The sequence below is a fragment of the Mesoplodon bidens genome (genome assembly GCF_964165515.1).
Source record: "Mesoplodon bidens genome assembly, chromosome: 1".
Lineage (NCBI taxonomy): Eukaryota > Metazoa > Chordata > Mammalia > Artiodactyla > Ziphiidae > Mesoplodon > Mesoplodon bidens.
In genome coordinates this window covers 49,853,121-49,879,329 of record NC_138176.1, presented here as the reverse complement: position 1 = coordinate 49,879,329, position 26,209 = coordinate 49,853,121, and the positions used below count along the sequence as shown (strand labels likewise).

General features: G+C 52.5%; 2 protein-coding genes across 2 annotated transcripts; both read right to left on the bottom strand.

Moving 5' to 3' along the window:
• Positions 1 to 4,170, bottom strand: GDF2 (growth differentiation factor 2; the record flags this gene model as incomplete). The annotated part of the gene is made up of 2 exons (XM_081236055.1): positions 1 to 1,145; positions 3,825 to 4,170. 2 exons carry the CDS (start codon positions 4,168 to 4,170, stop codon positions 193 to 195), a joined length of 1,299 nt encoding a protein of 432 aa, XP_081092181.1. The 3' UTR covers positions 1 to 192.
• Positions 4,171 to 13,121: 8,951 nt separating this feature from the next.
• Positions 13,122 to 25,522, bottom strand: GDF10 (growth differentiation factor 10; the record flags this gene model as incomplete). The annotated part of the gene is made up of 3 exons (XM_081230865.1): positions 13,122 to 13,313; positions 15,248 to 16,173; positions 25,207 to 25,522. The coding sequence occupies 3 exons, from the start codon at positions 25,520 to 25,522 to the stop codon at positions 13,122 to 13,124; spliced, it is 1,434 nt and encodes a 477-aa protein (XP_081086991.1).
• Positions 25,523 to 26,209: the final 687 nt, after the last annotated feature.

Sequence of the window (26,209 nt, the reverse complement as noted above, 5' to 3'; positions counted from 1 at the left end):
GTTCAACCCAGTGGTGTGTGCTTGGGGTGGGCCGTGAGAGGGAGAGCAGGTCTTTACCGCAAGGACCTGGTGGCTCCCCTTCCTCCTCCAGCCTGCCACCCAGGGGGACTTAGTCTCTGTCATGCCCAGCAGGACACAGGACCTCTCACTAGGAGCCCCCTCCACCCTGCCTCCCCCACCCACGGGCCAGCACTACCTGCACCCACACTCGGCCACGCTCATCCCTTCATAGTGGTACTTGAGGGTGGGGACCCCCATGTCATCCTTGTAGAGGATGGAGATGGGGCTCAGTTTGGTGGGCACACAGCAGGCCTTGCCCACCTTCATGGGGAACTTGAGATGCACCAGGGTCTGCACGATGGCGTGTTTCGTCGGGGTCACATCGTCAGCAAGGGGGAAGAAGCAGCCACCTTTACATTCAAAGGCATCGTACTCCTTGGGTGCGATGATCCAGCTGTCCCAGCCGATGTCCTCGAAGTTCACCCGCAGGGAGGTCTTCTGACAGTGGTTGTTGGCCCCGGCACTCCTCTTCCGTCTGGCCAAAGATGAGCTCACGGCCATGTGGCTTTGCACATCCTCCTCCTCCTCGTCGTCCTTGTTCTCACCTGCCTCCATCAGGCCGTTCTTGAACAGCTTCTTGAGCACACTCTCCTGCTCATGGCCGATCATCTCCCTGAGCTCCAGCCTGGTCTCCTTGGTGCCATTGCTGCGGTCATTGGAGAAGACGACAAAGAACGGCAGGTTTTTGGAGCTGGGGGGGACACTGATATCCAGCTTGTCACAGCCCTTCCTGTGACTCTCCACTGTCACTTCCAGTTTGTTTTTGCTCTTAGTGGGGTCTGCTCGGACCCACCTCTTCACAGCACTGGACACCTCAAAGTTCTCCCAGCCTTCGTCCCGGATATCCTGGGACACCAGAAAGGTCTTGGTTCCCCCAGAAGCATCCCAGGCATTGGCTCCATCCAGAACATCATAAATGACCACGTTTCCTTTCAGCTCGTGAGAGGAGTCCACGTGACTTTGACAGGAGAGGTAGAGTCGGATCTCGGCCCTGGTGATCTGCTCATGCCTGGGAATGGAGATGTTGAAGAGCAAGATGTGTTTCTGGAAAGGGAAGTCTTCTGTGGCGGCTATAGAGACGGCATCTGAAATGCAAATACACGGTGACAGTCATCTGCTGGGAGAGTCTGTTTTCATGACACCAAAGCTGAGACTCATGGTTTAGATGAAAGGGCATCTGGCATGACATTGTCTACCTCTATCAAGTCTCTGTTTGTTTTCACTTAAGCCCTTAATGTAGAAGGGTATTTTAAAATGTACCTTTGGCATCTTCCAAAGAAAAACAGAGGCAGGAGATTCATCACATTGAAATTGACAGCTCCAGCTGTTTATTGAGCACTTACTATGTGCCCAGCTTTGCACCAGGAGCTTTGCATATTATATTTCACTTTTCTCTTCACACTGACCCCCAGAAGATCTAATTATTATTCCACTTTTACAGATGTGGAGACTGGGACTTAGGGTGTTTAACTGCCAAAGTGCATACATCCTGTAATGATCCTCACTTAAAAAAAAAAGAATCAAATAAACAAAACAGAAAAGCACACTGTCAGCCTCAGAGTGCAGATCCTGAGTGTATGATTTTAAAGGAGAGATCATGGGAGGGGATGGTAAAATTCCAACATTATGGCAATGTTAAAAATCTCAGCATCTAAATGGTGTAAAAAATCATTCAGAATTGTAACTTCTGAGCAAAATGAAAGTGGATGATTTTTTTTAATGTTTGAGGGAAAAATATATTAACCTCAACAGCTTGGTCATGTTAGGCATACATAGGGCTTGCCTTTTAGCCACACAACTGTTTCACTTTCCCACTCCCCTGGCTGACACCCGGCCATTAGCACATCTCTATTATACCAGGGCCTGGTTGCAAAGAGGGAAGAGAAGTTGTGTTTTTTGAACACCTACTATGTGCCAACATGAGAGGATACTGTGTGCTATGGTGAAACCCAGCAGTGTCTGACAGACTGAAGTGCCAATCCTGACTCTCTCTCTTCTAGGCTTGTGAACTTGGAGAAGTCCTGAGTCTCTCTGGGCCTCAGTTTCCTCATCTGTAGAATGGGACTCATCCTACCAACCTCCCAGTGTTGGTGTGAGCCTTCAACAAGAAGGCACATGGAACTTACCCAACACTGTCCCTGGTTCACAGCAGATGCTCAATCAGTATTTCTGTGTCCTCCCAAGACCGTCTTCCCTACTTGGGCACAGCTCCTCCACCCCCAAGCACGTGGCCTTTCACACAGCTCTCTGTGTCCCCTCACCCAGCATGGATGTGTCAGTCTAGCTCCTGCAGCATGTGGTGAGCCACCGTGGCATATGTGAGTCATGAGTGGGGTCCATGAGCAGTGCATTAACCACCTGCTGTGCTCTTACTGTGGCACACCTAGAAGACGGCCCTGGGACTGCATCACACACTTAGAGAACAAGTACCCTCCCCCTCTGAGCCGTACTCAGGCCATCTGTGAAGGGAAGCATAATTGGCCTTCACAGCAGTACTGGCCACAGGCAGGGCTGGGATCAGATCAGAGCACTTGTTTCCAGGACATGGACAATGATGGGGGAGTGGGTAGGGGTCCCTGCGGTGGCTGTGAATGCTGGACTCCCAGACTACAGGATTTGCTGATTAGGTCCAGCCAAAGAAGCCTGGCCTTTCCCTAAAGCACAGGTTACAGACACGCCCCATGGGCATAGTGAGACACTGGCAGTATCTGTATGACCTGCAGACCACATTTAAGAACAAAAAATTAAGCCCTGCAGACTTCATTTTTTTAAAATTAAGCCAGTGTTTTAGAAACCAGGCAAGTTCACATAAAATCCAGAATTTTCTTCTTCTTTTGGGCCATCAGAAAATACAGCCTTGCCAGGCATGCAGCATGACCACAGCATCCTTTAGCTAGGGCGTATGCCTGTTAAGAGTCTGCAGGTCTCAAGCCCAGGAGGGACGAAGCCCTGAGTGCCTGGCTGGTTAGAGAGAGGCTGCAGCCGTAGGGAAAGTGAGCTGTGCGGACAGGTGGGCCTGGGTCAGAATCCAGCTGCTTAACTAATATGTGAACTGGGCAAGTTCCCTCAGAGTCTGCAAGCCTTGGCTTCCCTGCTCACAAGATCACGTCACCTACATTGTGTGAATTAGTGGACATAAGCCCTAAGTTGACATTTGTTATCTTCTAGTCCTCCTAAATCAGTGAAATTATTTTATATTTAGAAAATAATTAAGTTGTCCTCAGACAACTTCTTCTTGTTGTTAATGCTTCTCTCTCAGAGGAATTCATCTGAATTTTAAACACCTTCTGATGAGAGAGAAATAGACATTCCTTCGGTGTTTAAAAATATACCAGTTAGTTGGAGGCTAAATAAGTTGTCTGTGTCTAAGTAGGAAGGGGACAGTATGGGAAGGGGGAGGTAGGGAAGGGATGGAAGGAAGGGAACTGGCACTCCTTCAGCACCTACTGTGTTAAATGTGGCTCTGGGTGCAGGGAGGGAGAATCTTCTAGAGCAGAGCTGTCCAGTAGAACTTTCTGCAATGATGGAACTGTTCTATAATCTCCACTGTCCTATAGGGTAGCCATAGTCATGCATGATTGCTGAGAACTTGCATCCAAGCTAGTGAAACTAAATAACTAAATTATTCATTTTATTTCATTTAAATTAATTTAAATTGAAACGTAAAGTCCCATGTGTCCAGTGGCCGCCATACTGGGCAGCGCAGCCTTGGACCACTGAGTCCCCCACCCCGACCCGGGGCGCCCCGGTGGAGCCGACTCTACCTTCCACGCTGAAGCTGCGCACGATATTGGATGCGGGGGTGGATGTCTTGTCGGTGGTGTATCTGTTGTACAAGTCAATCATGTACTGCGGCGGCTCGGCTCGGGTTTTGTCCTGGGAAGGGACCCCGCTCAGGTTGAGGCTGCGCAGGAAATCCACCTTCATGTTCTCCAGAAACATCCTCAGGTCGAAGGTGCCCCCGTCCCGCTCGCCTCCAGACCCGCCTAGCAGGCGGTGGGCATCTGCCCCAGCCGACCCCCGCCCCCGGATCTCCAGTGGCTTCCCCTGCGCGGAGCAGGCCAGCAGGGAGAGCACAGGCAGGGCCACCCAGAGCGCCCCGCGGCACATCTTGGGATGCTCTAGCCCTGCTCCGGAGACTGCGGCAGCCGCGGTGTGTTAGCGGGTGCGGGGAGGAGCCGGGAAGGAGCCGGCCTGCATTGTCCTGCCCTCCGCTCTGCACCGCGCACCCGGGCCAGTTCACAGGCTCTCACCCGCCTGCCGTCCCCGAAGTGCCCTCCGCTTGTTCTTATCTGGCCCTTGATGCTGTGCTCAGGCCTCTTATCTAAGAGAGCTCTCTGTTAATGAAGGCTCTATAAACATCTGACAAACACACAGGGCTTGTGGGAAGGACACGGCCTGCTGCAAAAATCTGAATTTCTCTGTGGGGTTATCGCCCCCTAATTAGGATCCTTTCTCATTTCCTTGCCAGCTCTGTTCAGAAGAATCTCGAGACAGGGTGACATATGCTCCATCTCCTGGGCCACAGAAACAAAGAATCCAGGAAACAAACAAGACCAAAAAGTCCTCCAAATATAGAAACAACAGCACAAAACTCCCAGAAGCCACCTGGCTAACCACTGGAGCCAGGGTGGGTGGTGGAGTGGAGGCTGTATCAGAGTTAGTAAGAAGCCTGGTACCTGTGGAACTGGGATGTGCATTTGCGGCTCAAGCGCTCGGAGCCTTGGTTTCTCATCTGTCAAGCGAGTTCCTGAGCCTTAGAGATCATGGGTGAAGGTGGCACGTATAATTTAGTGAGGTGGTGGGGACTTTGGAGTCAGACCAGATGTGGGTTCAAATCCCATCTCCCTCACTTATTCCTCACAAGCATGACCTGGAGCAAGTCACTTCACCTCTCTGAGCCTCGGCTTCAGAAGAGACTTGCAAGGATTCAAGGTGATTAAGTGCTAACCATCATGGCGGTCGCCTTAATCCCCAGTCAGTTGGGTGGCTGCATTCTGGCTGCAACATCTCCAACCCAGGGTCTGACTGACCTGGGAGCTGGGGAGGAAGCCCTGTGCCGGGCTGCTCTATGAAAACACCACTTACACACAGAATCCTGCTGGCCCTGGGACCCCAGAAGAGCCCTGTCACTGGTCTGGGGGGTGCAGTCTTGGCTCACGTCAGCTGGGTGGCTGCTTGGACCACACTTGTCAGTCAGGAGAACCATGCAATCTGGGAGACAAAAGAGGAGGGAAGCTCTGAGGCCAGTACATGCCCAGGAGATGTTCCCCTCTGAGGAAGCTGACAAGCCGTGGCCGAGTTGGGCCCTGAGAGGCCCCAGAGTCTGTGTTGTTTTAAGGACAGTGGGCCCACACTTAGATCTGTCCATTTCCATCACGTGTGGGTTTGACCACAGCAAAGAAGGAGCATAAAAATATTCTGGGAGTCTACTCTGAGGAGGATTTGAATGTGAAGTTTTTTCAAGCTGGCAGGGCTCCTGGGGAGAGGGTGCAGGTTCAGGAAGATGGACAAGGGGCCAGGGCAGTCGGAGTCAGAGATCCCGGGTGTGCACCCAGCTTTTCCCCACCCCTAGTGGGGGGTGGAGTGAAAACAGGAATCCTCAGTGGCCAGGCCTGGACAGAACTTGCTGTCCCTATACTTTGGGGACACTGCCAGGGGGGATGGATGGGAAGGGTGCAGCTTCAGAAGTGCTGCTTGCCGAGGGGGCAGGAAGCATGCTGGGCTTTGAGCCAGCTTAGTGCAAGAACTCCCTGAGGCAGGGAAAAGATGAATGGGTGCACAGCCCAGGAAGCAGGACTGAAGCTTCGCAGCAGGGAGAGGGCTGGGAGGAGCTGGGGAGCTGGGCAGGCCTCCCCCACAGGGCTCTAGTCCCTGGAGACAGCCCAGAAGTCTGTCACATTCAAGAGGTGGAGCCAAGGGATGTAACTGGGGGTGGCCTGAATGTGCTCTTGAAGCTGGAGGAGCTGCTATCTGACGTTTTCTTAAAAACATGACAAATATTTTTTTCTGATTATAACAGTAATATGCAGTGCAGATAATTTGGGAAGTGCAAAGTATTAGAAAGGAGATAAAAATAACTTGCAATCTCACCATCCAGTGATGGCCACTGTTGCCATTTTGAGATTACATGCAGCTCCACAATCCCCTATTGAAAACCCTTGTGGCCAGGAGTGTTTTGAAGCTTCAGATTTGGATAATTTGGTATGGAGTGTATACCGTAATATCCCCAGTGGGCTTGGGGGTGATCCCCTATACTCAAACACATTGACATTTCTGCAGTGAAACAAATAAAAACACATATATCCATTCAGGTCAGGTATTATCATGAAAGGAATTGCAAGAAACTTCAGGTTTTCTATTTTGGATTTGGGTATCTCAGATATAGGACTGCAGACCTGTTTACATACGGCGTCATCACATCTGGCCGTGGAGGCTGCATGTGAACACTGCCTGGAGGTCCTGGTCACATAGACTGTGATGAGGATGGTGCCCCCAGAACTGTGCAGTACAACGTGCCTCTGTATTTCTGGAATGATCTGCCCCACAAATTCAGAGTATCAATATGTCCACATCTTCTTTATTGTTTTTAAGTAATTGCATGAGACCTCCTGATCCATATTATTGGAAAGTCTGGTTTTCTCTCTCAGGTGATCCCTTTCCTGAATTGTCCAAGAGCCCTGTAGGTTTATTTAGTCCAAAGGAGATGGAGGTGGAATGGTATCAGTCCAACTTCTTAATGCTGGAAGCGGGAAGTGGGATAGAGGTCCTGGCAGGTCCCACCTGCTGTTGCTTCTCAGTGACACTCAGCTTTGCTGCTGGGGTGGGTGTCACACATCTTATTGCTGCTGGTGCACAGCTGCTGGGATGCCCTGGCTGGCCCAGGTTTCTGCCCGGGTCCCCCATGGTGTCTCCCGTTGGGCACCAAGGTAACAGCTTTCTTAGACATCCTCCTGGGCTTACCCTTTCTCTAGAAGGCACTCCCCTGTGGCAGGTGACTGGGTTGAGAGAAGAGGGCAGCTGTGATCACACTCTGATCCCATCCTGCCATCTCCCACAAATTTCTAGGTCCTTATGGGGACCCTGAGTTACCAGCCTAAACTCCCACTTTCCTCAAGGTGATCAAGAGACCTTGCTACCTTTCTGAACATATGGGTCTTGGTCCCTCTGGACAGATCCCCTTAACTCTAGGTCTTAGGGAACAAGGTTTGGGTCTTGTTTTGTCTTTCCCAGATGATGTGGGGTCCTCATACAAAAGGACCCCCTCCCTCTCCTTCCACCAGCTTTCCCTTCCTGGGGAAGGGCTGCCTTATTTGAGCCATAAACGATCTTATTTACCACTCCTCTCACCCTCTTCTCTTCCCCCAAGTAGTGTAGCATGTGATGTATCAATTCCACTTCTGTGTACATATCCAAAAGAATTGAACACAGGGTCTCAAAAAGATATTTCTATACCCATGTTCATAACAGCATTACTCACAATAGCCAAAGGGTGGAAGCTACCCTAGTGTCTATTGATCGATGAATGGATAAACAAAATGTAGTACATCCATGCAATGGAATATTACTCAACCTTAAAAAGGGAGGGAATTCTGACACATGCCACTCTATGCATGAACCTTGAGGATATGCTAAATAAAATAAGCCAGTCACAAAAGGACAAATATTGTATGACTCCGCTTATATGAGGTACTTATAGTAGTCAAATGCATAGAGATAGAGAGTAGAATGGTGGTGGCCAGGGGCTGGGGGGAGGGGGGAATTGTGAGTTACTGATTAACTGTGATACAGCTGCCTCTGCGGGGTCAGAAGCCCCTTCCATCACAAGAGACTTGACTATAAGACACCTGTCCTTCCGTTAACCTCTCAAGCTCCACTCTCACCCACACATTGCTCAGAGGAATGAAAACTGGACTGACCTTGAGGCTGTAAGGGGAGAGCATGAACCAGGCAGAGCAGCAAGTATGTCATTTCCCAGCTCTGGGCCTCGCCTCCCTGAGATCCTGCTTCCTCTTGGCACACGGTAAGTACTCTGCCAATGTGCACTCTGTCTCTGGACTGTGCCCAGGTGGTCAGCACATTTATTAGACCAGTTATTTTTAAAGCGTGGTCCCTGAACCACAGCAGCTGCAGCACCTGGAAACTGGTTAAAAATGCTAAGTCTTGCCCCGAATCAGAAAGTCTGATTCAGCCCAGCAATCTGGTCAAGGCTTCCAGGTGATTCTGATGCACATTCAAGTTTGCACATTGTTTTTTTTGTTTTGTTTTGGGGTTTTTTTTGCGGTACGTGGGCCTCTCACTGTTGTGGCCTCTCCCGTTGCGGAGCACAGGCTCTGGACGCACAGGCTCAGCGGCCATGGCTCACGGGCCCAGCCGCTCCGCAGCATGTGGGATCTCCCCGGACCGGGGCACGAACCCGTGTCCCCTGCATCGGCAGGCAGACTCTCAACCACTGCACCACCAGGGAAGCCCTGCACATTGGTTTTAATAAAAGAGAAAATTCGTATGAGCCTTCCAAGAGATCAGGTGTGTGTATGCTGCCTGTTACAGTATTTGGCACAGAGTAGATGCTAAGTCACTGAATGAATAAACAGTTCATTCATTCCTCTGCTCACCCACCCCTATACGTACAGACAGGACTGCTATGAGAGATTGGAGAAATCTAGGATTTGATTAGGCTTGAGTGAGAAGCAAAAGTAGACCAAAGCTTGAAAGAGTGCCATCATTTTAGGAAGTAGGAGAGACTCGGAGACTCGGAAGTCTCAGAAGCATCAGTTTATCAGTGAAGGAGATTTTATGTTTGCAGCTTTGGGTAAAAAGAAATAGCCTTTGGCTCTAACTTCAATGTTTTGGTGCACAGCTAGGAGCCAGTGCTGCCAGGCTGGTTCTGCCCTCTTACTTTTCCCGCTGAAGCCCACTCCAGCCCACCTTGGCTCGGGCTGCCATCAAACACATCTTGCACAAGTTGGTGCCTGCAATGGCTTTATGCCATCAGCTAAGGCCAGCTCTTCCATCCTGGTGGAGTCATCTCAACTCCTCTTCCCTTGGAGCCGTCTCCTCAAACCCTCTCACCCCAGCCCCAGATTTCTGTAGGCTTCTCCATCATGGCCCTGACTCCATCCTGGCCACAGAAGGAGCGTGAGTTACAGGCTACGGCTCTGATGACATTTTTCGAGTGACTTAGACATACAGAGGCACCTATCGGGACGCCTCAGGCAAGACACCCGGTAGTATCCAGATTCAGTGTCCCTGCTTGTTGAGTAAAAGTGTTGCATCTAAAGTTTTCTCCCAGCCTTAACGTTTCCAGCTCGCAGCTGTACTGTTTATATTTGTCACACGAACTAAGGCTCTGCCCATCCAGAGGATGTATAACTTCAGTATTAGGGCTCAGTGGCAGGCCACCACACTGCCCCCTCCAGACTGACCCAGATGCAGTTAGTGAGCTCAGGAACCTGTGCACACCTGGGCTGGGTCCTGGGACCTCTTGCTCCTGTGATCATGTGATGTTGATATTTTGGTTTTAAGAGGAAAAAAATGTTATTCCATACCTCCATTTCTTTTTAAGCCTTGCTTTATTGTAAGGCCACTTAGGGCCATTGGGACAACCTTAACTGGCCGGTGGTGGGGGTCACTGGTCAGGAAGCTGGGAGGCAGCACCAGCTACACAGGCCTTGAACCAGGCAGCCTTGTGTGTCAAAGCTGATGTTACCTGTGGTCTTGGTAAGACATTGGTGGCCATATTACTTACTTGTCTTGAGCTTGTTTTTCTGAAGCACCAGCGGGGGAGTAAGCTGCAAGGCTGCTGTGAGACTAAATGAAGTGTCATATCTAAATGCATGATGCTCTGTAAATGTGAGGGGTCCCTGCTGACACTAGTTCCTTTCATCATACGGCAAAGTCATCACCACTGGGTACCACCCAACCTGGCACAAGCATGAAACTCCTGTCCATGGCTGGACACAGGGGTGATCCTCCCAGCCCGCTCCCTCTACCCTTGTAATCCAGAAATGAGGGCTCAGAGAAGTTGTAGCCTTTCATAGTGACCTAGGAGGTCTCCCAGAAATTGCAAATGCCAGAAAGAATAAGATAGAAGTATTATAAGACACCGCATCTTCACCAAAAAATGGAAAGGGAGCAGTTGGATGAGAAAAAAATTGAAGAGGAGAAGGGAACATGAAGAATCTAATACTGAGAAGAAAGGCATTTGGAACCTTATCAAGCCCTAATGTTTTTACTTATTTTGCTAGCAATTTATATCCTGTCATATTTCAAAAAGGATTAGACATGGTAAACCAAGCCATGACCAATTTGCAGACCAATTTGAGACATCCCAGCAATCCAATGAAAGAATCATTTAGTCCCAGTACAAGTCCTGCAGGAATAAGGCAGTGTGTGCCTTAAGGACCACCCCCCTCGCCTCACCTGATCTCTGCCAAGAGGCAGGGCCATGTGCCCAGGGCAACTGTTCACACACATGTCCCACAACCATTTGGAGCCCCTCAGAGGGGATGCTGAGCATATGCTGCTGGGCCCCAGCCAGGTGTGTCCAGTATTTTTGCTGTAAACATCTTCGCCACGAAGGGTTTTGTAGCACAACTAATTGGCCTTAAGGCCATGTTGCTGTAAAAAAATCACTGCTTGACAGTTATACTACACTAGAAAATGATAACACATCAATTTTTGCAAACCCTTGGTTGAGCTAATCTAAGCCAAGTTTCGTTAAAATGCTCACCATTTTCAAGAGACTTCTACTCATCAGGAATCACATAAACATTTGTTTTGGCAGGGATAGGAGGAGTTGATTCTTCTTTTGCCTCCAACTTCTAATATGGCATAATAAATTTGGTAAAGACAACTTAAGAGAACAAGGTGTCATATCTAAATGAGCTAAAGAATCCATCATTAACGCTCTCGAAGACAGTTGTTAGAAGCTGCCTCTTTTATATCTTTGATGAATTGGTAAACGTTTGGTTTTGATGGGTGGGAGGTACGACTGTGCTCATGGAAGAATTCGTAAAAACTGATGTTATATTTTCTAGTGTAATGGAACTGTCAACCAGTTATTTTATCTTTTATGGCAAAATGGCCTCATGGCCAATTAGTTGTGCAGCAAGAATGTTTGTGAAGAAACTGCTTACAGTAGAGATGTTTATGGGGAACAATACCTAGACCCCAACCCAGGTACCCTCAGCTCCCCTTACCTACCTGTTCTGGGTACTCTCTTCAGGGTCGGCCGCTTTGCCTCCAGTGGCTGCAGTTGCAGCCTTCTTCAGAGGCTGCCTGGGCTTCCTAAGCCACAGTGGCTGGTTGTGTAGAGGGCCAGAGAACTGAGAGTCTCCATCTCTCCACTGGGGGCAGCCTGGGGAGGGGGTCTGAACATCCAGCGTCCTAGCCTTGAAGCTGGACTAACCCAGAGGTATAGCTTAAGTGCCAGAGCTCCCCATAGGATCCAGGCAAGGTTGGGATGCTTGGTTTCCTGCCCTCCTGTCCTGCTCTACCCACTCCTTGCCTGTTTCTCCTGGGAGCACTTCCTCATCCATGCCTTGCACAGGAACCCTGGTTTCAGGACCCTGACCTAAGACAGATGCCTTGGGCTCCTTTTCTCCTTCTAAGTCCCACCCTGGAGAACTGCTCATGGCTTTTCAACCTTCTCCAAGTAAGAGAAGACTGGGGGCCATGCCATCCTCTTAGTTCCCAGTCAAGGGACTGTCATACACCTGCCCCAAGTTGGACCCAGTTTCTCCTTCAGAAATGCTGGTCAATCAGCTTCAGGTACTACAACTGTAAGGTGATGTCAACTCAGGGATAAGGGAGCCACCTGGGGGAGACTATTTGGGGACAGGGATGCTGACTAGGAAGCAGGGAGAAGCAGACGTTCCAGTTCCTCAGGAGCCCCCAAATCTCTGGAGAGACCCCTGACTTCTTCTACTGAATCTCTTGCTTGAACTACCCCAAGTAGAAGCCCTCTGATCAGGCTACCATAGATGTTCCTTTAAATATCTCAGGCATCTCCCCATCGCTTGATATCCCCTCTGAGGCTAAGGAGTCGAGGTCACTGTGCCTGCCTGGGCCGTGTCCTTCCTGGACGAGCCCAGGGTGGGGACCTGTGGTGTGATATGAGTGGGCAGGACCCTGGAAGGCATAGGAGTGGCTGGGGTCTGGAGCTTAGGATAAAGATGAGAGAGTGTGGAGATGGCCTACAGGGGCCTTGGCCTACAGATGTCATACTTGCACATGGAGCTCCATCGATATTTTGCAATGGGTGACATTCAGTTTTTTAAGATACCACTGTCCCTTTAATTTATTAGCTTTCCATAAAAACACATACCGTACACAATCTACAGTATAGAAAGTATAATTTACAAAAATATAAAATCTTGGTTATGTTTTAGTATTCCCGCGTATCACTGTATGGGTTATTTCAATAAGCACGTTTAAACAATGCACGCTCAACCAGCTTGACTACCTCTGTGGGGAACGGTGCCAACGTCCTCCTTTTTGTTTTAAAATAAAACATATATTAAGAAAAAGAAACCAAAATTGGTTATATGTGCATACTGTATGTATAAAAGCGTTTGCAGTGGATTTGAGAGAAAACATCCATTTATACCATTATTTAGGCCCTGTTTTGCAGCATCACACTGTGGCCCGAAGTGTTTTAAACTGATTATTTAAACAGAGGTTCTTTCCACGTGAAGGGAGTGAGTGCCTTCAGGTTTGTAGTCTTCTTTCCAGGTTATGAGATGATAGTCACAAAACCCAGCCTGTGGACATGTCCGGTTTTCAGGCCTTCAGAGCACAGCAGACAGGCCGTGGGCAACCGTCAGGCCAGGGCTAATACCCAGATCCCTTCAAAGGATTCGGACTAGCATTGAGGGGGCTGAGTCACCAGCAGTGAAAGACCCCAGAATGATGCCCTGGGGTGACAGATGGTTGCCTGCAAGCTGTGCCCTGCCTTTGCAGCTGCACCCTGAGTCAAGTGCTCACTCCAGAAGGTTCCAAGAATGCTGCCCTGCTGTGTGCGGGCAGGGCAGGTTCTTTCCACTCCAGAGCGGCTGGTCTTACCGGCAGGCACAGGTCTCCACAGACATGTTGGGGTACACCTTCAGAACCACATTCCGGTTCTCATCCAGGAAGAGGACCCCAAGAGAGTTCATCTTGTCGGGAACACAGCAAGGCTCTGGGATGCCCGGGACGATGCCCACAGCCCTGACGATGCTCTGGATGGTGGCGTGGTTGGAGGGGCGGACGATCTGCAAGGGGGAAAGGAGCATGGTCACCTCCGAACTCTGCCCACCCTGCAGTCCTCACCCACCCACCACGCTGCCTGCATGTCCTTGACTGAGGCCACAGAAAAGGCACTGACCTAGAAGAAAAGGTGAGATCACAGGGTTGGGTACACATTTCTTTTGAAATCAGTGGCAGACTGAGTCCTAGGGACTTTTGCAAAAGGCCTTCCTGCCCTTCGGGCTCCCAGAGGGAAGGCACATCCCCTACATGTCACTGGCCACTTGGGGGCACCTGCGCGTCACACATCCCCGAGGAGCACCAGGAACTGGGCAGGAGCCCCAGAGGGAAGGCAGTGCAGAAGCTTGGAGGTTCTGCCTGGGGCCATAGCTGCCCAGACTTTACAGTCCAGGGAGCACCAACACGCTTGCCATGTGATCGCATTCTCAGCACAGGAGGGGAAGCCCTGCAGGCACAAGTGCATCAGTGTGATGGGGCTGGAAACTCACAGTTCCCAGGTGGGTCTGACTTTGGGGTGTCAGGCGCTGCTTCACCTGAATCACCCCATTTTGTCATTGAATCAACCTTATGGGGTGGGTATGACTTTAATTTTCCTGGTGAAACTGAGGCTTAAAATGACTAAATAACTGGACCAGGAGCCCTCCGTTAGAAAGTAGTCTGGCTTGGAAACTATGCTCGCTGGGCCCACACCAGCTCTCTTCCCCTCCCTCCCCAGGCAGCCTCTCAGATCGAGAAGAGTCTGGGTCCCAGCAGCAAACACGGCACCTCCCACAAGATGAAGAGGACCACTTCACAGGTGCTTCAGCTCATTGTCAGCCAGAGTTTTATATGCACAGTGCCTCTGGTGGGGAGGTGGGAGGAGAGGGACACCGGCATTTGGGGAGTTCAGGCTGGTGTCAGGGAAGGTGGAAAAGACAGCCAGGCAGACTGATAAGGTAAGTGCAGGGTCAGCCAGCAGGAGCCTGCTGTACTCACCCTGCATCCGCCGGGCTGGGCCCTTCGAGCAGACGCCTGTCTCTCTGTCAGGCACCTCCCTTCCTCTCTCCTGCACATGCACGGCTTTGAGGAGAAGCCTCTTAATTCCCAAACAGGTTAATGCGGCCCCACGTCTGGGTCTGGGATTTCCCAGCTGGCTGATTTATTTACATTCACAGTGGATTTACGCGCTGACTTCCTTTCTTGGAGAGGAAGGCATGACCTGGAACTCAGCAGAGGAGCTAAGTAGGAGGAAAGTGTGTGCTCTGTGCTGAGGTCGACATCAGCAGGCAGCCAGCCCACCGTGGTTCAGGATGTGGGGAGATGGATGGACAGAACCATGGCCCAGGCTGGAGGGAAGGTGAGCATCTGAAAACCCCGGGCCAGTGCAATGGGGTAAACAGCCCTGTGCTGTGTGTCCTGCCGACTTGTGTACAATGAGAGCTAGCTGCCCTGTGAGTTCCTGCCCTGAGTCGGGGGTGGGGGATGGACAGTCACACTGGGAAGCCACTGAGGCCAGCTCTGTGCCGGTCACAGACCCCAACGCCCTGAGATCCAGGCCAGGTTTCTAGAAGAGCCTTGGTGAGGAGGGGGCTTAAGAGACCTGACCTATGAGCACGGGGCCAGGCTCTCCTCAACCTCTGTGGATATTGCTATGTTGGAACACACGTCTAAGGACATGGATCTCCTGTTTTGCAAAAGAAGAAAGGTTCTGATTTAAAACTCAAATTCAATGAAGGCACAGCCAGACCCCATCCATCTGTGGGCTGTATCCACCCAACAGGCTGCCATTTTGGCACCTCTGTCTACCTATTCTCTAGCTTGAGGAGGTGGAAGGTGTTATTATCCCGATTTACAGGCAGGAAACAGAGTGAGGAGGCAGAGGGACTTGCCTTCAGGGGAAGAGCTGAGAGTCACAATTAGCCCAGGGGCAGAACACAGCGGGGTGACCCACACACTGTACCTTGGGCATGGGGAACTCGCAGGCTCCTGAGCAGTAGTAAGCATCGAACGACTTGGGGGAGATGATCCACTCGTTCCACCCGATGTCTGCAAAGTCCACCTTCAGATACCTCCGGGAGCAAACCCGCGGCTCGTCCCACTGCTTCCTCCGGGCTTTCTGCATCGTCTTCTCGTCAAAGTCCAGCACCTGCGAGGAGGCCATGAACACATCCTGGCCCTTCTTCCTGCGGTCCTTGCGGCCCAGCCGAGGCTTCAGTGCACGGAAGGGGCTGGGCCACAGCTCGTGCCTGTGGTAGTGCTGGGCGTGGGGGGCATGTGCCGGCCTCTCGTCCAGCCCTGGCAGCTCGTTGTTCTGGAGTGGTCCCGTGGCCTGCGTGGCCCGGCGCACTCGGGGGTCCGCCGAGCTGTTGGGGGCTGCTCCAGGCTCCGGGTCCCCAGCCTGGAAGGGGTCATATCTCTGCAGTGTCACTGCCACGCTGTTGGGCTCTGAGATGGCCAGGTCGTTGGCGTAGATGAGGAGGTAGGGTGCATGGGGGCCGGGCCTGGGTACCCCCGGGTCCTCCTCCCCAGAATCCAGCTGGGCGGACAGGAGCAGCTCGCCATCTCGGCGGGCCGCCTTGACGATGAGGGAGATGTCCTTGGCCCGCCACAGGCCCCGGGGCGGCGGCAGCAGGGCCATGGCCCCGCGGAGCAGCCCCTGCGTGGCCGTGTTCTGCGAGAGGCTTCGGAAGAGCAGGTGCTGGCGTGCAGGCGGGCCCGGGGGCAGCAGGCGGCAGGATGCACTCTTGGCCCGCTGCTTGCATGGTGCCTCGCGTGCCCGGGGCCACCGCGGCTCCAAGTAGAAGTGGAATGTGGCCATGAGGATCATTTCTGAGTCCTGCATGGACGTCAGGTTGAAGAAATACACGGTCTTCTGGTTGACCACTTCTGCGAGGGAAGGACAGACCACAGCCTGTTAGGTTGTCTCCTGGACAGGCCCCTGTGCTCATAGGGTGTCCCGTCCAGGAAGTGGAGGAGGAATGCCCATTGAGGGAGCACTTTCAGGCCCGCCAGGCTTTCCTCATCTCCTGTAAGCCTCACATTGAACTGATGAGGGCACCCTTTGCTATTTTCAGGGACCAGATGAGGATGAGGGGTTGAGATCAGAGAGGTTGGGGACTGTCATATCCCATTGCAAAGAAAGGAAGAAAAGAAAGGTGGCAGACAGGGTAGACGCTCAGGGCTGCTGGACCCTGAAGCTCCAGTTCCTGCCTCTGCACTCTAATGCCTCTCAGTGAACAAATGATCTCCCCCACCTGTATTCATGAGATAAGATGGAATCAGGTATTTGGGATAGCTTGGGTTGGGTCCGAGCCCTGCTGACTGTAGCCCCCCTGTATCTGCACAGCTTTCTATTTTATAGACATTAAATGCAGTCCTTCTTCCAAATGAGGTAAATTAGAGTGCCTCACGCTTTCCCAGCATTCTGAGTAGCTTCTGAGGGAAACTGGGCTTAAGAACACAGCCATTTAGGTGTCTGCTATTTATTCTGCCCAAGCCCTTTTAAACTTGGTTTACAAAGAAAAAGCACTATCAGGGTTGTACCAGGTCACTCAATAAAATCTCCAACATCCAGGTTGCCCTCCAGAGGCTGGAACCATAAGGACCGGGATCCCTCAGACATCACATCTGCAGCTCGAGAATACTCTTGGCCCCTGCATCCCTGGGGCCGTCAACCACTCTTTCCTTTCTCTCTTGGTTCTACCAGGTGTACACCAGGACCCCAGGGCAGAAAGCTGCCCCAAGCCCTGGCAGCATGAGGTCTGTGAATAGCAAGCCCTCTCTAGGGTTTAGATGGGAGGGAGGCATCATCTCCCTGTGATGCTGCAGAAGAGCCGGAGACCAGAGCTGTCAGGGGGGCTGTCTCGCTCCCACTGCCCTATTTCCTGTTGCCAGGGGTCTGTCTGCTGGGTGAAGCTGGGAGAGGTACAGGGCTTCCAAGAGAGGGAATGTGTGTGTGTGTGCGTGTGTGTGTAGAAAATGGGTCACAGTTCCTCTGACACCTGCATCCACAGATCCAGCAGGCATTTTTTAAATCAAAGTCTTCAGTTTAAGGTTATTTGTTTCTATTGGGATGAAGGCATAATTCTACTGGGAAGAAGGCATAGTTCAATTGTGAACTTTCATGTACTTTTAAGGGACTACAAGAAAGAGGAAGGAAGGAAAAGTCAGAGGGCCCAATAAATGCCAGTCAAAGCTTGGGTGACATTCCAAAGACACTACCTTACCTAATTCTCAGAAAAAAACCCTCAGCATGTCCACAGCAGCCCCTCAATATGTCCACACATAAGGAGAGGCACGAGTCTTGATGCACATTTAAACCTAGCTTCCCCAAACACTGCGGCCTTGAGTGTCATGGTCCTCGAGTCCTGCATTTCCCAAAGCTCAAAGATCACTGCTTTCCTCCTCTGGAGATGCTGATTCAGAGGGTCTGGGACAATGGGGCCCAGAACTTCTTATTCTAACCAGCATTCTAAGGGGTTCTAAGTTTGGGAAGCAACGATGGGTGGTGGCTGTGTATCTGCAGCATCCGGGGTTGACTTGTGGATGGGGTGCAAGTTCACCAGCAAGGCAGCCGCTACCCCCCAAGCTGGGGAAGGCTCTAGGAACCAGGCTCCCAGGCCTCAACGGGACCATGCCTTGCTCATCTGCCTCAGAGAGACAATAGAATCTCTATCTCACCTGAATGCTTGGAGGATTAAATAAATAACATATGTAATGTGCCAGGCACAAAGGGGGAATCCCCCAAATATGCTTCTATGCCACTTTTATCTAAGTGGCCAAGGCTGGCAGAGCAAGCTCCTCCTACACCAATTCGGGCCCCTCTTACTCAATGGTCCAGCTAACACAGCAGAAAAAGTGTTTTTCTTTTATCCAATTCAAGTCAACTCCATTGTTCCGCTAACAGGTTCTTTGCGGGAGAACACTTAAGAGGCTCTAAAATAGACATTTCTGACTTCTTCCAAAGGGCTGGCCCTTCACAGCAGGATGCAAGCATCTTTGGCCTAGAAACCTGCGGCTCTTGGTGAGAAGGAACACAGCAGACTGGGGGAACCGAGATGGGGCTTCCCAGAGAAAAGCGCCTTGGCCCCCCTTCCAGTGACAAGGTAAAGAACGAGAGAGGATATAAAGAAAGATAACTGTGACCACCGAGGCAGGGACAGCAACCTTGGCTTGAGGTGGGTGCGGCCCAGTGAAGGTGCTGGGAGGACTGCCCCAGGGTGGCAAAACGTGTTGTAGAGGAGGATGGGGTGCCCTCCCCTGGAGGTTATTTCTGCACGGGGTGCAGGAGAGGGACAGCAAATGCTGCCCTTGCCTTAGGATGGAGAACCACAGAGAGCACGCTCGGGAACTCAGAGAGGGAAGAACCTTAGAGGTTGGGCGGCCTGATGAATTACACTCAGGGCAGGAGTCCTTCCTCCATGTGGCTTGAATGCCTTTGGCCATAGGCAGCTCGCTCCTCACAAGGCAGTCTGATGCGTGATGACCACGCCCCCACCCCCCGCTGGGAACCGTGGAGGTGGAGATGGGTCACTCCCATCTCCAGGGCATGAAGGGCCACAGGCTGGCCCAGCTCTCTGGCTGTGCCTGCATTGCAGGGGGCTCCAGGCTGTGGCTGAGAGAAGGCCACCTACCTGAAGCCTCCCAGCGTGGATGAGCCCAGGTCACAAAGGAGAATCTCCAGAGAGAAGTCCCTACTTCCTATGAACTGTGCTGGTGCCTGTGACTCCCATCTCATGGTCAGCTAGAAGAGATCCTTCCTTCCTCCCTGCTATCATTCCCCTCTCCCTTCCTTCACCCCTCCCTGCCTCCCTCCCTTTTCCAGATAAATATTTGGGAAACTCCTACGCTGGGCTAAGCGCTGGGCTGATCAGGGTCCTAGCAAAGGTGATTACAGGCACTCAGAAAAGCTCAGCCCAGGGATGAGACAGACAGCGATGGTGGGGACGCCCACCTGCAGTGCCCGTCGCAGCTTCACAGAGCTGTGTCCAGGAGAGGCCCCCGGCGGGCTGGGTGCTTTCGACCTCAGGTCACCATCCTGCTCAGAGCTCTCCATTGCCCCCCAAATAAAACTCAACCCTTTACCAAGGCCCTACTTGATCTGGCCTGCTTACCTCCCCAACTCCATCTGCTCCCCGCACCCCCATCTCTGCCCCAGTCACCCTGGCCTTCCTGTGCTTACAAACATGAAGCTCCCATCTCAGGGCTTTGTCCCAGCTCTTCCTTCTGCTGTCATCACTTCTCCTCTAGGAATCACTCCTCTCTCCTTTGGGCCTTTGCTCAAGCGGCATCCCCAACAAAGGGTACCACGGACTCCCTTGGCTGAAGGAATAGCCCTATCACTCTGTCTGTCCCTGGCTTCATTTGTCTTCACGTCACTTTGGGACATCTTGATATAATATATGTCGTTGCAATTGTTTCTCTTGCCCTCTAGAACACACACTCCAAGAGGGCGGGGCTTTGCCGGCTGTGTGCACTGCTGTATCCCTAGATCCTAGCACGAGGCCTGAGTGATCGTCAGTGCTCAGAAATGTGTGCTGAATGGCAGGGGAGGGGAGGGGTCTTTGCTAGATCTGTCTGCTTCACTTAACAAAGTGGGTTCCTGGCCTGCTGCCCTGGGGCTCAGTGAATATCCTAAAAGAAGTCCAGAAAGTCTCCTTTGGAAAGATGTAGATGATTATGCAAACCCAGCTGGAGGCACTGCACAGCAGGACGTTTGTCCAGTTACTTCCCCTTGAGCCTTAGTTTTCTCATCTTTAAAATGGGAATAATATTGTTTACTGATTAGGAAGCTCCAAGTTCCAAGCATATATGCATGCTTGATTCCTCGTGTTCACAATGAGGGCAGCAGACATGGCAAATGGACAAAAAGATGGACCTTCAGAGAGGGTACATGACTACATAACTTGTTTAAAGTGCTTAAAGTCCCCCAGCTGGTAAGGGGCGGAGCCAGGGCGTGCTTCCAGGCCTGTCTGACCCCAAGCCCATGCCCTTCCCCACCCTCCCCAACCAGGTGCTCTGGATAGAATCGGGGTCTGCCTAACAGCTTATGTAACAAAGATCATGTGCTGTGAACTCTAAATATTTTGCAAATACAAGTCATTATTTGGATGATTTTGTGTTCTGACTCTCCAGGAAAGAAAGGACTGATCTTATTTAGACAAGTTGATCTCTCTGTGGTCTTTGGAAATCTGAGAACCCTAGTCAGGTCCACTCTACTGGGCACTCAACCTCCTTCCCAACTCTTTAGGGATGCGACTAGAGAGGAAAGAGGTAGGGAAGCAGCCCTAGTCCAAGGGTCCCCCCAGGCTCCCTGCTGGCCAACTCTCAGGCCAAGAGGACCCTCAGAATGCTCTGCTCTGTAGAAACAGCATCCAAGTCACCTGGAGGTCTGTCCCTTCACTCATTGCCCCTGAAACAGCCATCAGGGTGACCAGAGTGAGAATGCCGGGCTGAAGATGCAAACACCAACATAATAAGCTGAAGGAAGGAAGTGGTGGGCCACCAGTGGTGGTGCAGAGAAGGAAAGAGAACTAATGTGTACTGAGTGTCTGTTTTTAGGCAGGCTTCAGAGTCAGGGTTTAAACCCTGCTTCATCACTGACTAGCTGTGGGGCCTTAGGAAGTCACACAACTTCTCTGCGCCTCAGTTTCCTCATCTGTTAATCAAGCAGAATATGTGTACATGCCTCCTGAAGTTGTGAGATCATCTCTGCAGTGCTCTCAGCAAGGTGTCTGGCACCCAGCACATGCTCAGAACACAGTGGTCATGTGGTGTCACAAGCTACTGCTACACTCAGGACCCCCCACCCCTGCTCCCTGTCCTCGTGCCCAGCGGGAGGCATTGCCACCTGTCCACCCTCTCCAGCAGGAGCCTGAGAATTTTCACAGCCTCTTCCCCCTCCTGCATGCAACTTATCCTAGTTCCTATTTCTCCACATCCTGTTTCTCCACAACCACCCTGAACTCTGCCTCTTTCCACCACTGTCTTAGCCCACAGTCTGACCGAGACCACCACTGTGACCCCAGGACACTGTCACCCTCACACCACATTCGTGCTTGACAGGGAATCATCTATTGCAGAAGAAGAGTTAACATCCTTCACAACCTCTACATATCAGTAGGAAAAAGACCAGAACCCCAAGTGGATGAAGTGGTTTCCACGGGAAAAAATTCGAATGGTCAAAAAGCATGAAAAACAATTCAGGATGACCAGTAATGAAAAAGAAAACAGTAACTTCAAATGAGAATGAAGACATAACAAGTTTTACCTGCTGCAACTGTGATCCCATTAGGGTAAAAACTATATATAATATTCCACAAAATATTAACTCTGGTTATATCTGGATTGCGATTGGGGATGATTTCTTTTCTTTACTGTGATTTTCTATGATTTCTGGATAAGTATGCATTTCCCTTATAATCTCTTGTCTCTCCTTCTCCCCTCTCCTCTTTTCTTCTCTCCCTCCCTCCCCCTCCCTCGCCCCTCTCTCACCATACACACTCTCTATACTGCCCCACTGCTTACAGGCCTTGGTGGCCCACTGGTTCACTTCCATGTTCTGCCTCTTTCTTCCTATTGTTTCCTCATTGAAACCAAACGCCTCACAGTTCCAGGCACATAGGGCTCTGCTTCACTTCTACACCTGGCTAACACCCCCTGCCCTTCAGAGTCTGTCTGGGGCCTCCCCTGCTCTGGGAAGGCTTCACTGGACCCTCCCCACCAGCCCTTCCCCTGCCAGGTCAGTGCTGTCCTTTGGGGCTCCTGAAGCTCACCCCTAGCCCTTTCTCACTCCATTGTCCTACCTGTGCCACTGCTCACGTTCTTCTGTTTACTTCTCCCTTCTCCACCAGCCCGTGAGCTTTTCGGGGCAAGGCCAATAGTCTCTGCTTTTCTGTGTCCTCTGAGCTTACAGCACCTGCCACTGAATGAGGTGCTCAGGAAAGACTTGGGGAACTGACTGACTTTTGGCACTCTCGACAGATGAGTAGGTATTCTTACTCTCATTTTAGAGATGAAGACTCCAACCTCAGAGAGGTTAAGTAACTTGGCCAATATCACATACGTAGGTGGAAAAGCCTAGATTTAAATGCAGGTCATTTGAGGCTGCATGTGTCTAACCTTAACCCTCATGGTCAGGCTCAGAAGCTCTCTCCACTGATGCACTTCAAGGAGCAATGGAAGGGAGGGAAGGAGCCAGGTGGCTGGAGTAATCATAGTAGAGCTAAAACATTATTGAACTTACATGTGCCAGGCACTGTGTTAAGCACTGAACATATCTCAGTTCATTTAAAAAACCCTATAAGGAAGAGAGCATTATTAGTCCCATTTTAGAAGTGAAAAAAACTGAGTCACAGACAAGTTCAGTCCCTGGCCCCAGTCACAGACTCAGGATTTGGCCCTTACCAGTCCAGCTCACAGCCTGCTTGGAACCTGAGCTGTGCTGCCTAGAGGCAGGCAAGGGACACAGTTCCACTGTAACACGGGTTGCAGAGACCACCCCACGGAGGCAGCAGAGGTCACCGTCATGGACCAGGCTGGTACCGGTACGATCCAGGACCAGAGCTGAAGCCCCCCACATGTGTGCCTCATCCATAAAGTGAGGGGGCCCCACCCAGGCTCACACCTCCTCACAGCTTGGTCGCTGGGTCACAAAGCAGGCACTTCTGAGGGCTGGTGAGGGACTGGGTATGAACCCAACTTACGTCAGTCAAGGGAGGAGAAGGGAAACCAAGCTGCCTGGGCCTACTCTCTGCCAGGCACAGACCCCACCTCATCCCCTTGAATCTTCACCCCACCCCCACTATGTACACAAAAAATGGATACTCAGAGAGGTAAAGTGATGTGTACCACAGCACACATACTAGTAGCAGGTGGAGCTGGGACTTGTACCCATGGCTGTTTCAAATGGTTCCAAACAAGAGTATTGGATTTGTCAAATAGTCCTAGACTGATCCAGAATAATTCTGATCAGACCCTGATCTCCCAGGATCTGTTCCATCCTCTGTCTCCTAAGTCCTGGGCTCAGTTCTGATGGAGGTTGGGGGAGGGGGCTAGCAGTGAGAACAGCATGAGCCTGACAGAGGGACGGTGCCAACCACTGCCACTGTGAACAGCTTGCTCTGGCCTGGCCTCAGTCTCCTTATCTGCAAAATGGGAGGATGGATCTGAAGTACTGTCACCAGATCCTTTTCAGGGCTAAGTGTTGCTTGTACCACCCCCAGCCTGTGAAGACTGAAAAACAGACTATGCACCTCCATGCCTGGGCCTGCAGCAACAGGGTGGGCTCAGTGGGAGTGCTCAACCCTTATTGCAGCAGTGAACTTGCTGGCCTTGCTTTCCTCAACTGCAAGGCTTTGGGGACTGAGTTAATGGATGCAAGGTCAAGTCTACACCTATATGAACACAAGTGTTTTGTACTCCAGGGAAACACGATGCACCAACACTTAACCTGGCCAGTGCTGGGCTTAGGGCTTACACGTATCAACTCATGTCATCTTTCCTGAAATGCTACAGGGAAGATATTACCATGACCTGCCCATTTTGTGGATGAGTACACTCAAGTCCACAGAGCTTCAGTGATTTGCCCAAGATCATAGTCATGCTAGATGATTCTTGAGTGACTTAATAATGATGCTCCAGAAATGGGCCCCAAGAGGTGAATAAAAGGTACCAGGGAGGATGGAGTTAGATCTGGTTGGCCTGGAACCCAGGAACAATGACCTAGTAAGTCTGCCCAGTAGAGGATGGGGGGAAGGGGCTTCTCTGTGGCAGGAGCTCCCAGTACATGTTTATGCAAGACCAAGCTTCCAGTGTCTGGCTCTGAGGCCACGGTGTGGTACCCTAAGTAACACAGCCAGTGATCCACAGGAAGGTGGCAGATCTGACTCCAGGCTGTCTGACCCCAGTGTTGGGCTTGTTCCCCTCTACCTCAAGAGGCGGCCCTACAGACCAATGGTCTTTCTCCCGATGAATGGCCTCCTCCTTCACAAGGGCTGCAGGGGACCCCTACTCACATTTTCTGCAATGGCATTCTGAGACCATGAGTAATCTCCATGACAACCAGGGTCTTCCCATCACCCCTGCGCCTCATCTCTGCTCACCCAGGGCCTGCAGAGGTCACCCAGACCAGGCAGGCAGACAGCTGAGGCAGGATTCTGAAATGCTCTCGGAAGCAGGGCAGGGAGGGCTCGGTGCAGCTCCATCCAAGGTGTGGGTAAAGGGGAAGGGATCTGCCCAGGAGGGGCAAGGGCAGGAGGGGGGCTGGGAACTCCCACTGCCCAAGCTTCTAGACCTTTCCTCAAACCCCCATAGTCTGAACACTTCATGCTAGTGCCTAGCAGGCCTCAGTCCCATGTACCCAAGGCTGGGCACCCAAGGCCATTCTCAGTCCACTCTGCTTCCCCAACTGCCACACCCACTAAGTGCCCCAGTTAGAGGGGCCACCCCCTGCCTGGCACTTCCATCAGGGCTGCACTACACCCACCTGATGGGCTCTCTTCAGTGCCTCCTTCATCTGTCAAGAGTCAGCACAGCTGAACGCTGTGACATGGATCCCTACCCCCCGAGCCCCGCCACACACACACGGTGAGCTCCCCCAGCCCAGTCCCATCTCCACGCTGTGCTTAAAGCCTTGTGGATGGGGTCGTCTGTGTCCGGCAAGTGTGACACCCTCCGAGGTTTGGTGGCACCCCAGGGGCAGGAACTCTGTCACTCTGTGCCACTTCGGCGTCCCCACGGGAAGCTCAGGGCCTGGCACAGAGTGCTGGGGGTGGGCGGCGGTGGAGGGGATAGTTAATGGAAGAATGAATGAACCAGTCAATGAAGAGGCAAAGCGGAGGTGCAGGGGTGGGAGGCTGGACACGTGAGGAGGACCGGTAAGGATGAAGAGAAGGGGGCCACAGGGCCCCCTCTACTTACCCAGCCGGGCCCGGAAGCTGCGGACCGTGTTGCCCCCTCCTGGCCGCGCGCCCCTTCGGCTGTATTTCTCATAAAGCCGGAGCATGTGGACAGCGACCATGTCCTGGGTGCCGGGGCCCAGAGCAGCGGCCGCGTCCCCTGGAGACCGCTGGGGGTTCTTGTACCCCGCCAGGCCGTCGGCCTCCGCGGGCGGGGCGGACCGGGCGGAGGCCGTGTGGCTGCCGCCCGCGTCCTGGAGCAGCAGCAGAAGTAGCGGCAGCAGCGGCAGCAGTTGGGACCCCGGTCCCGGGCTGGTCCGAGCCGGGCCACGGGCCATGATGGGTGGCGGAGGCGAAGGGGTCGGAGCCGGGGAAGAGAAGGAAGAGGGAGCTCGAGGGCGCACAGGAGGCTGAGAACAAACCCTGCGGCGGGAGGGCGCGCGGGCAGCACCGGCAGGCGGGGGCGCGGGATGTCGAGATCCGCGCGGGGCAGAGCTGGGCGCGCAGCCGGGCGCACGGTACGGCCAGCGGTCACGGCCGTCCGGAGCCACGCAGAGCCGAGCCGAGCCCAAGCCGGCGCGCTGCCTCGGCTGACTAGCGGCGAAAACTTTGCAGCCCCAGGCGCGCCCGGCTTGGCGGGTTCGAGGGGCGGGGCGGGGCGGGGCGGCCGGCTGCGCCCTCGCGGGGGACCCGGCTGCGCGCCCCGAACCCCTCCGGCCCGCCGCCTACACTGCCGTCCGTGGCCCGGCCGCGTTGTGCGTGCGCCCGAGTGTGGCAGTGTGCGCGCGCAGGGGTGTGCTCCCGATTGTGCGCCCAAAGTGTGGGTGGCGTGGGCGTGGGCCGGCGCGCTCCCCGCTCCCCTGCGGAAAGCCGGAGACCGGGGCCCCGGCCCGGCTCCTGTGTGTCGGCGCCTCGGCCTGGCCGGGACTGCGTGGGGGCTGGGCGGCATTTAGGGGGGGCCCTCCTGCCGGGTTGCCCCTGCAATGGCATGTGATGATTGTGGTTGCAAGATGACAGCTCCCCCG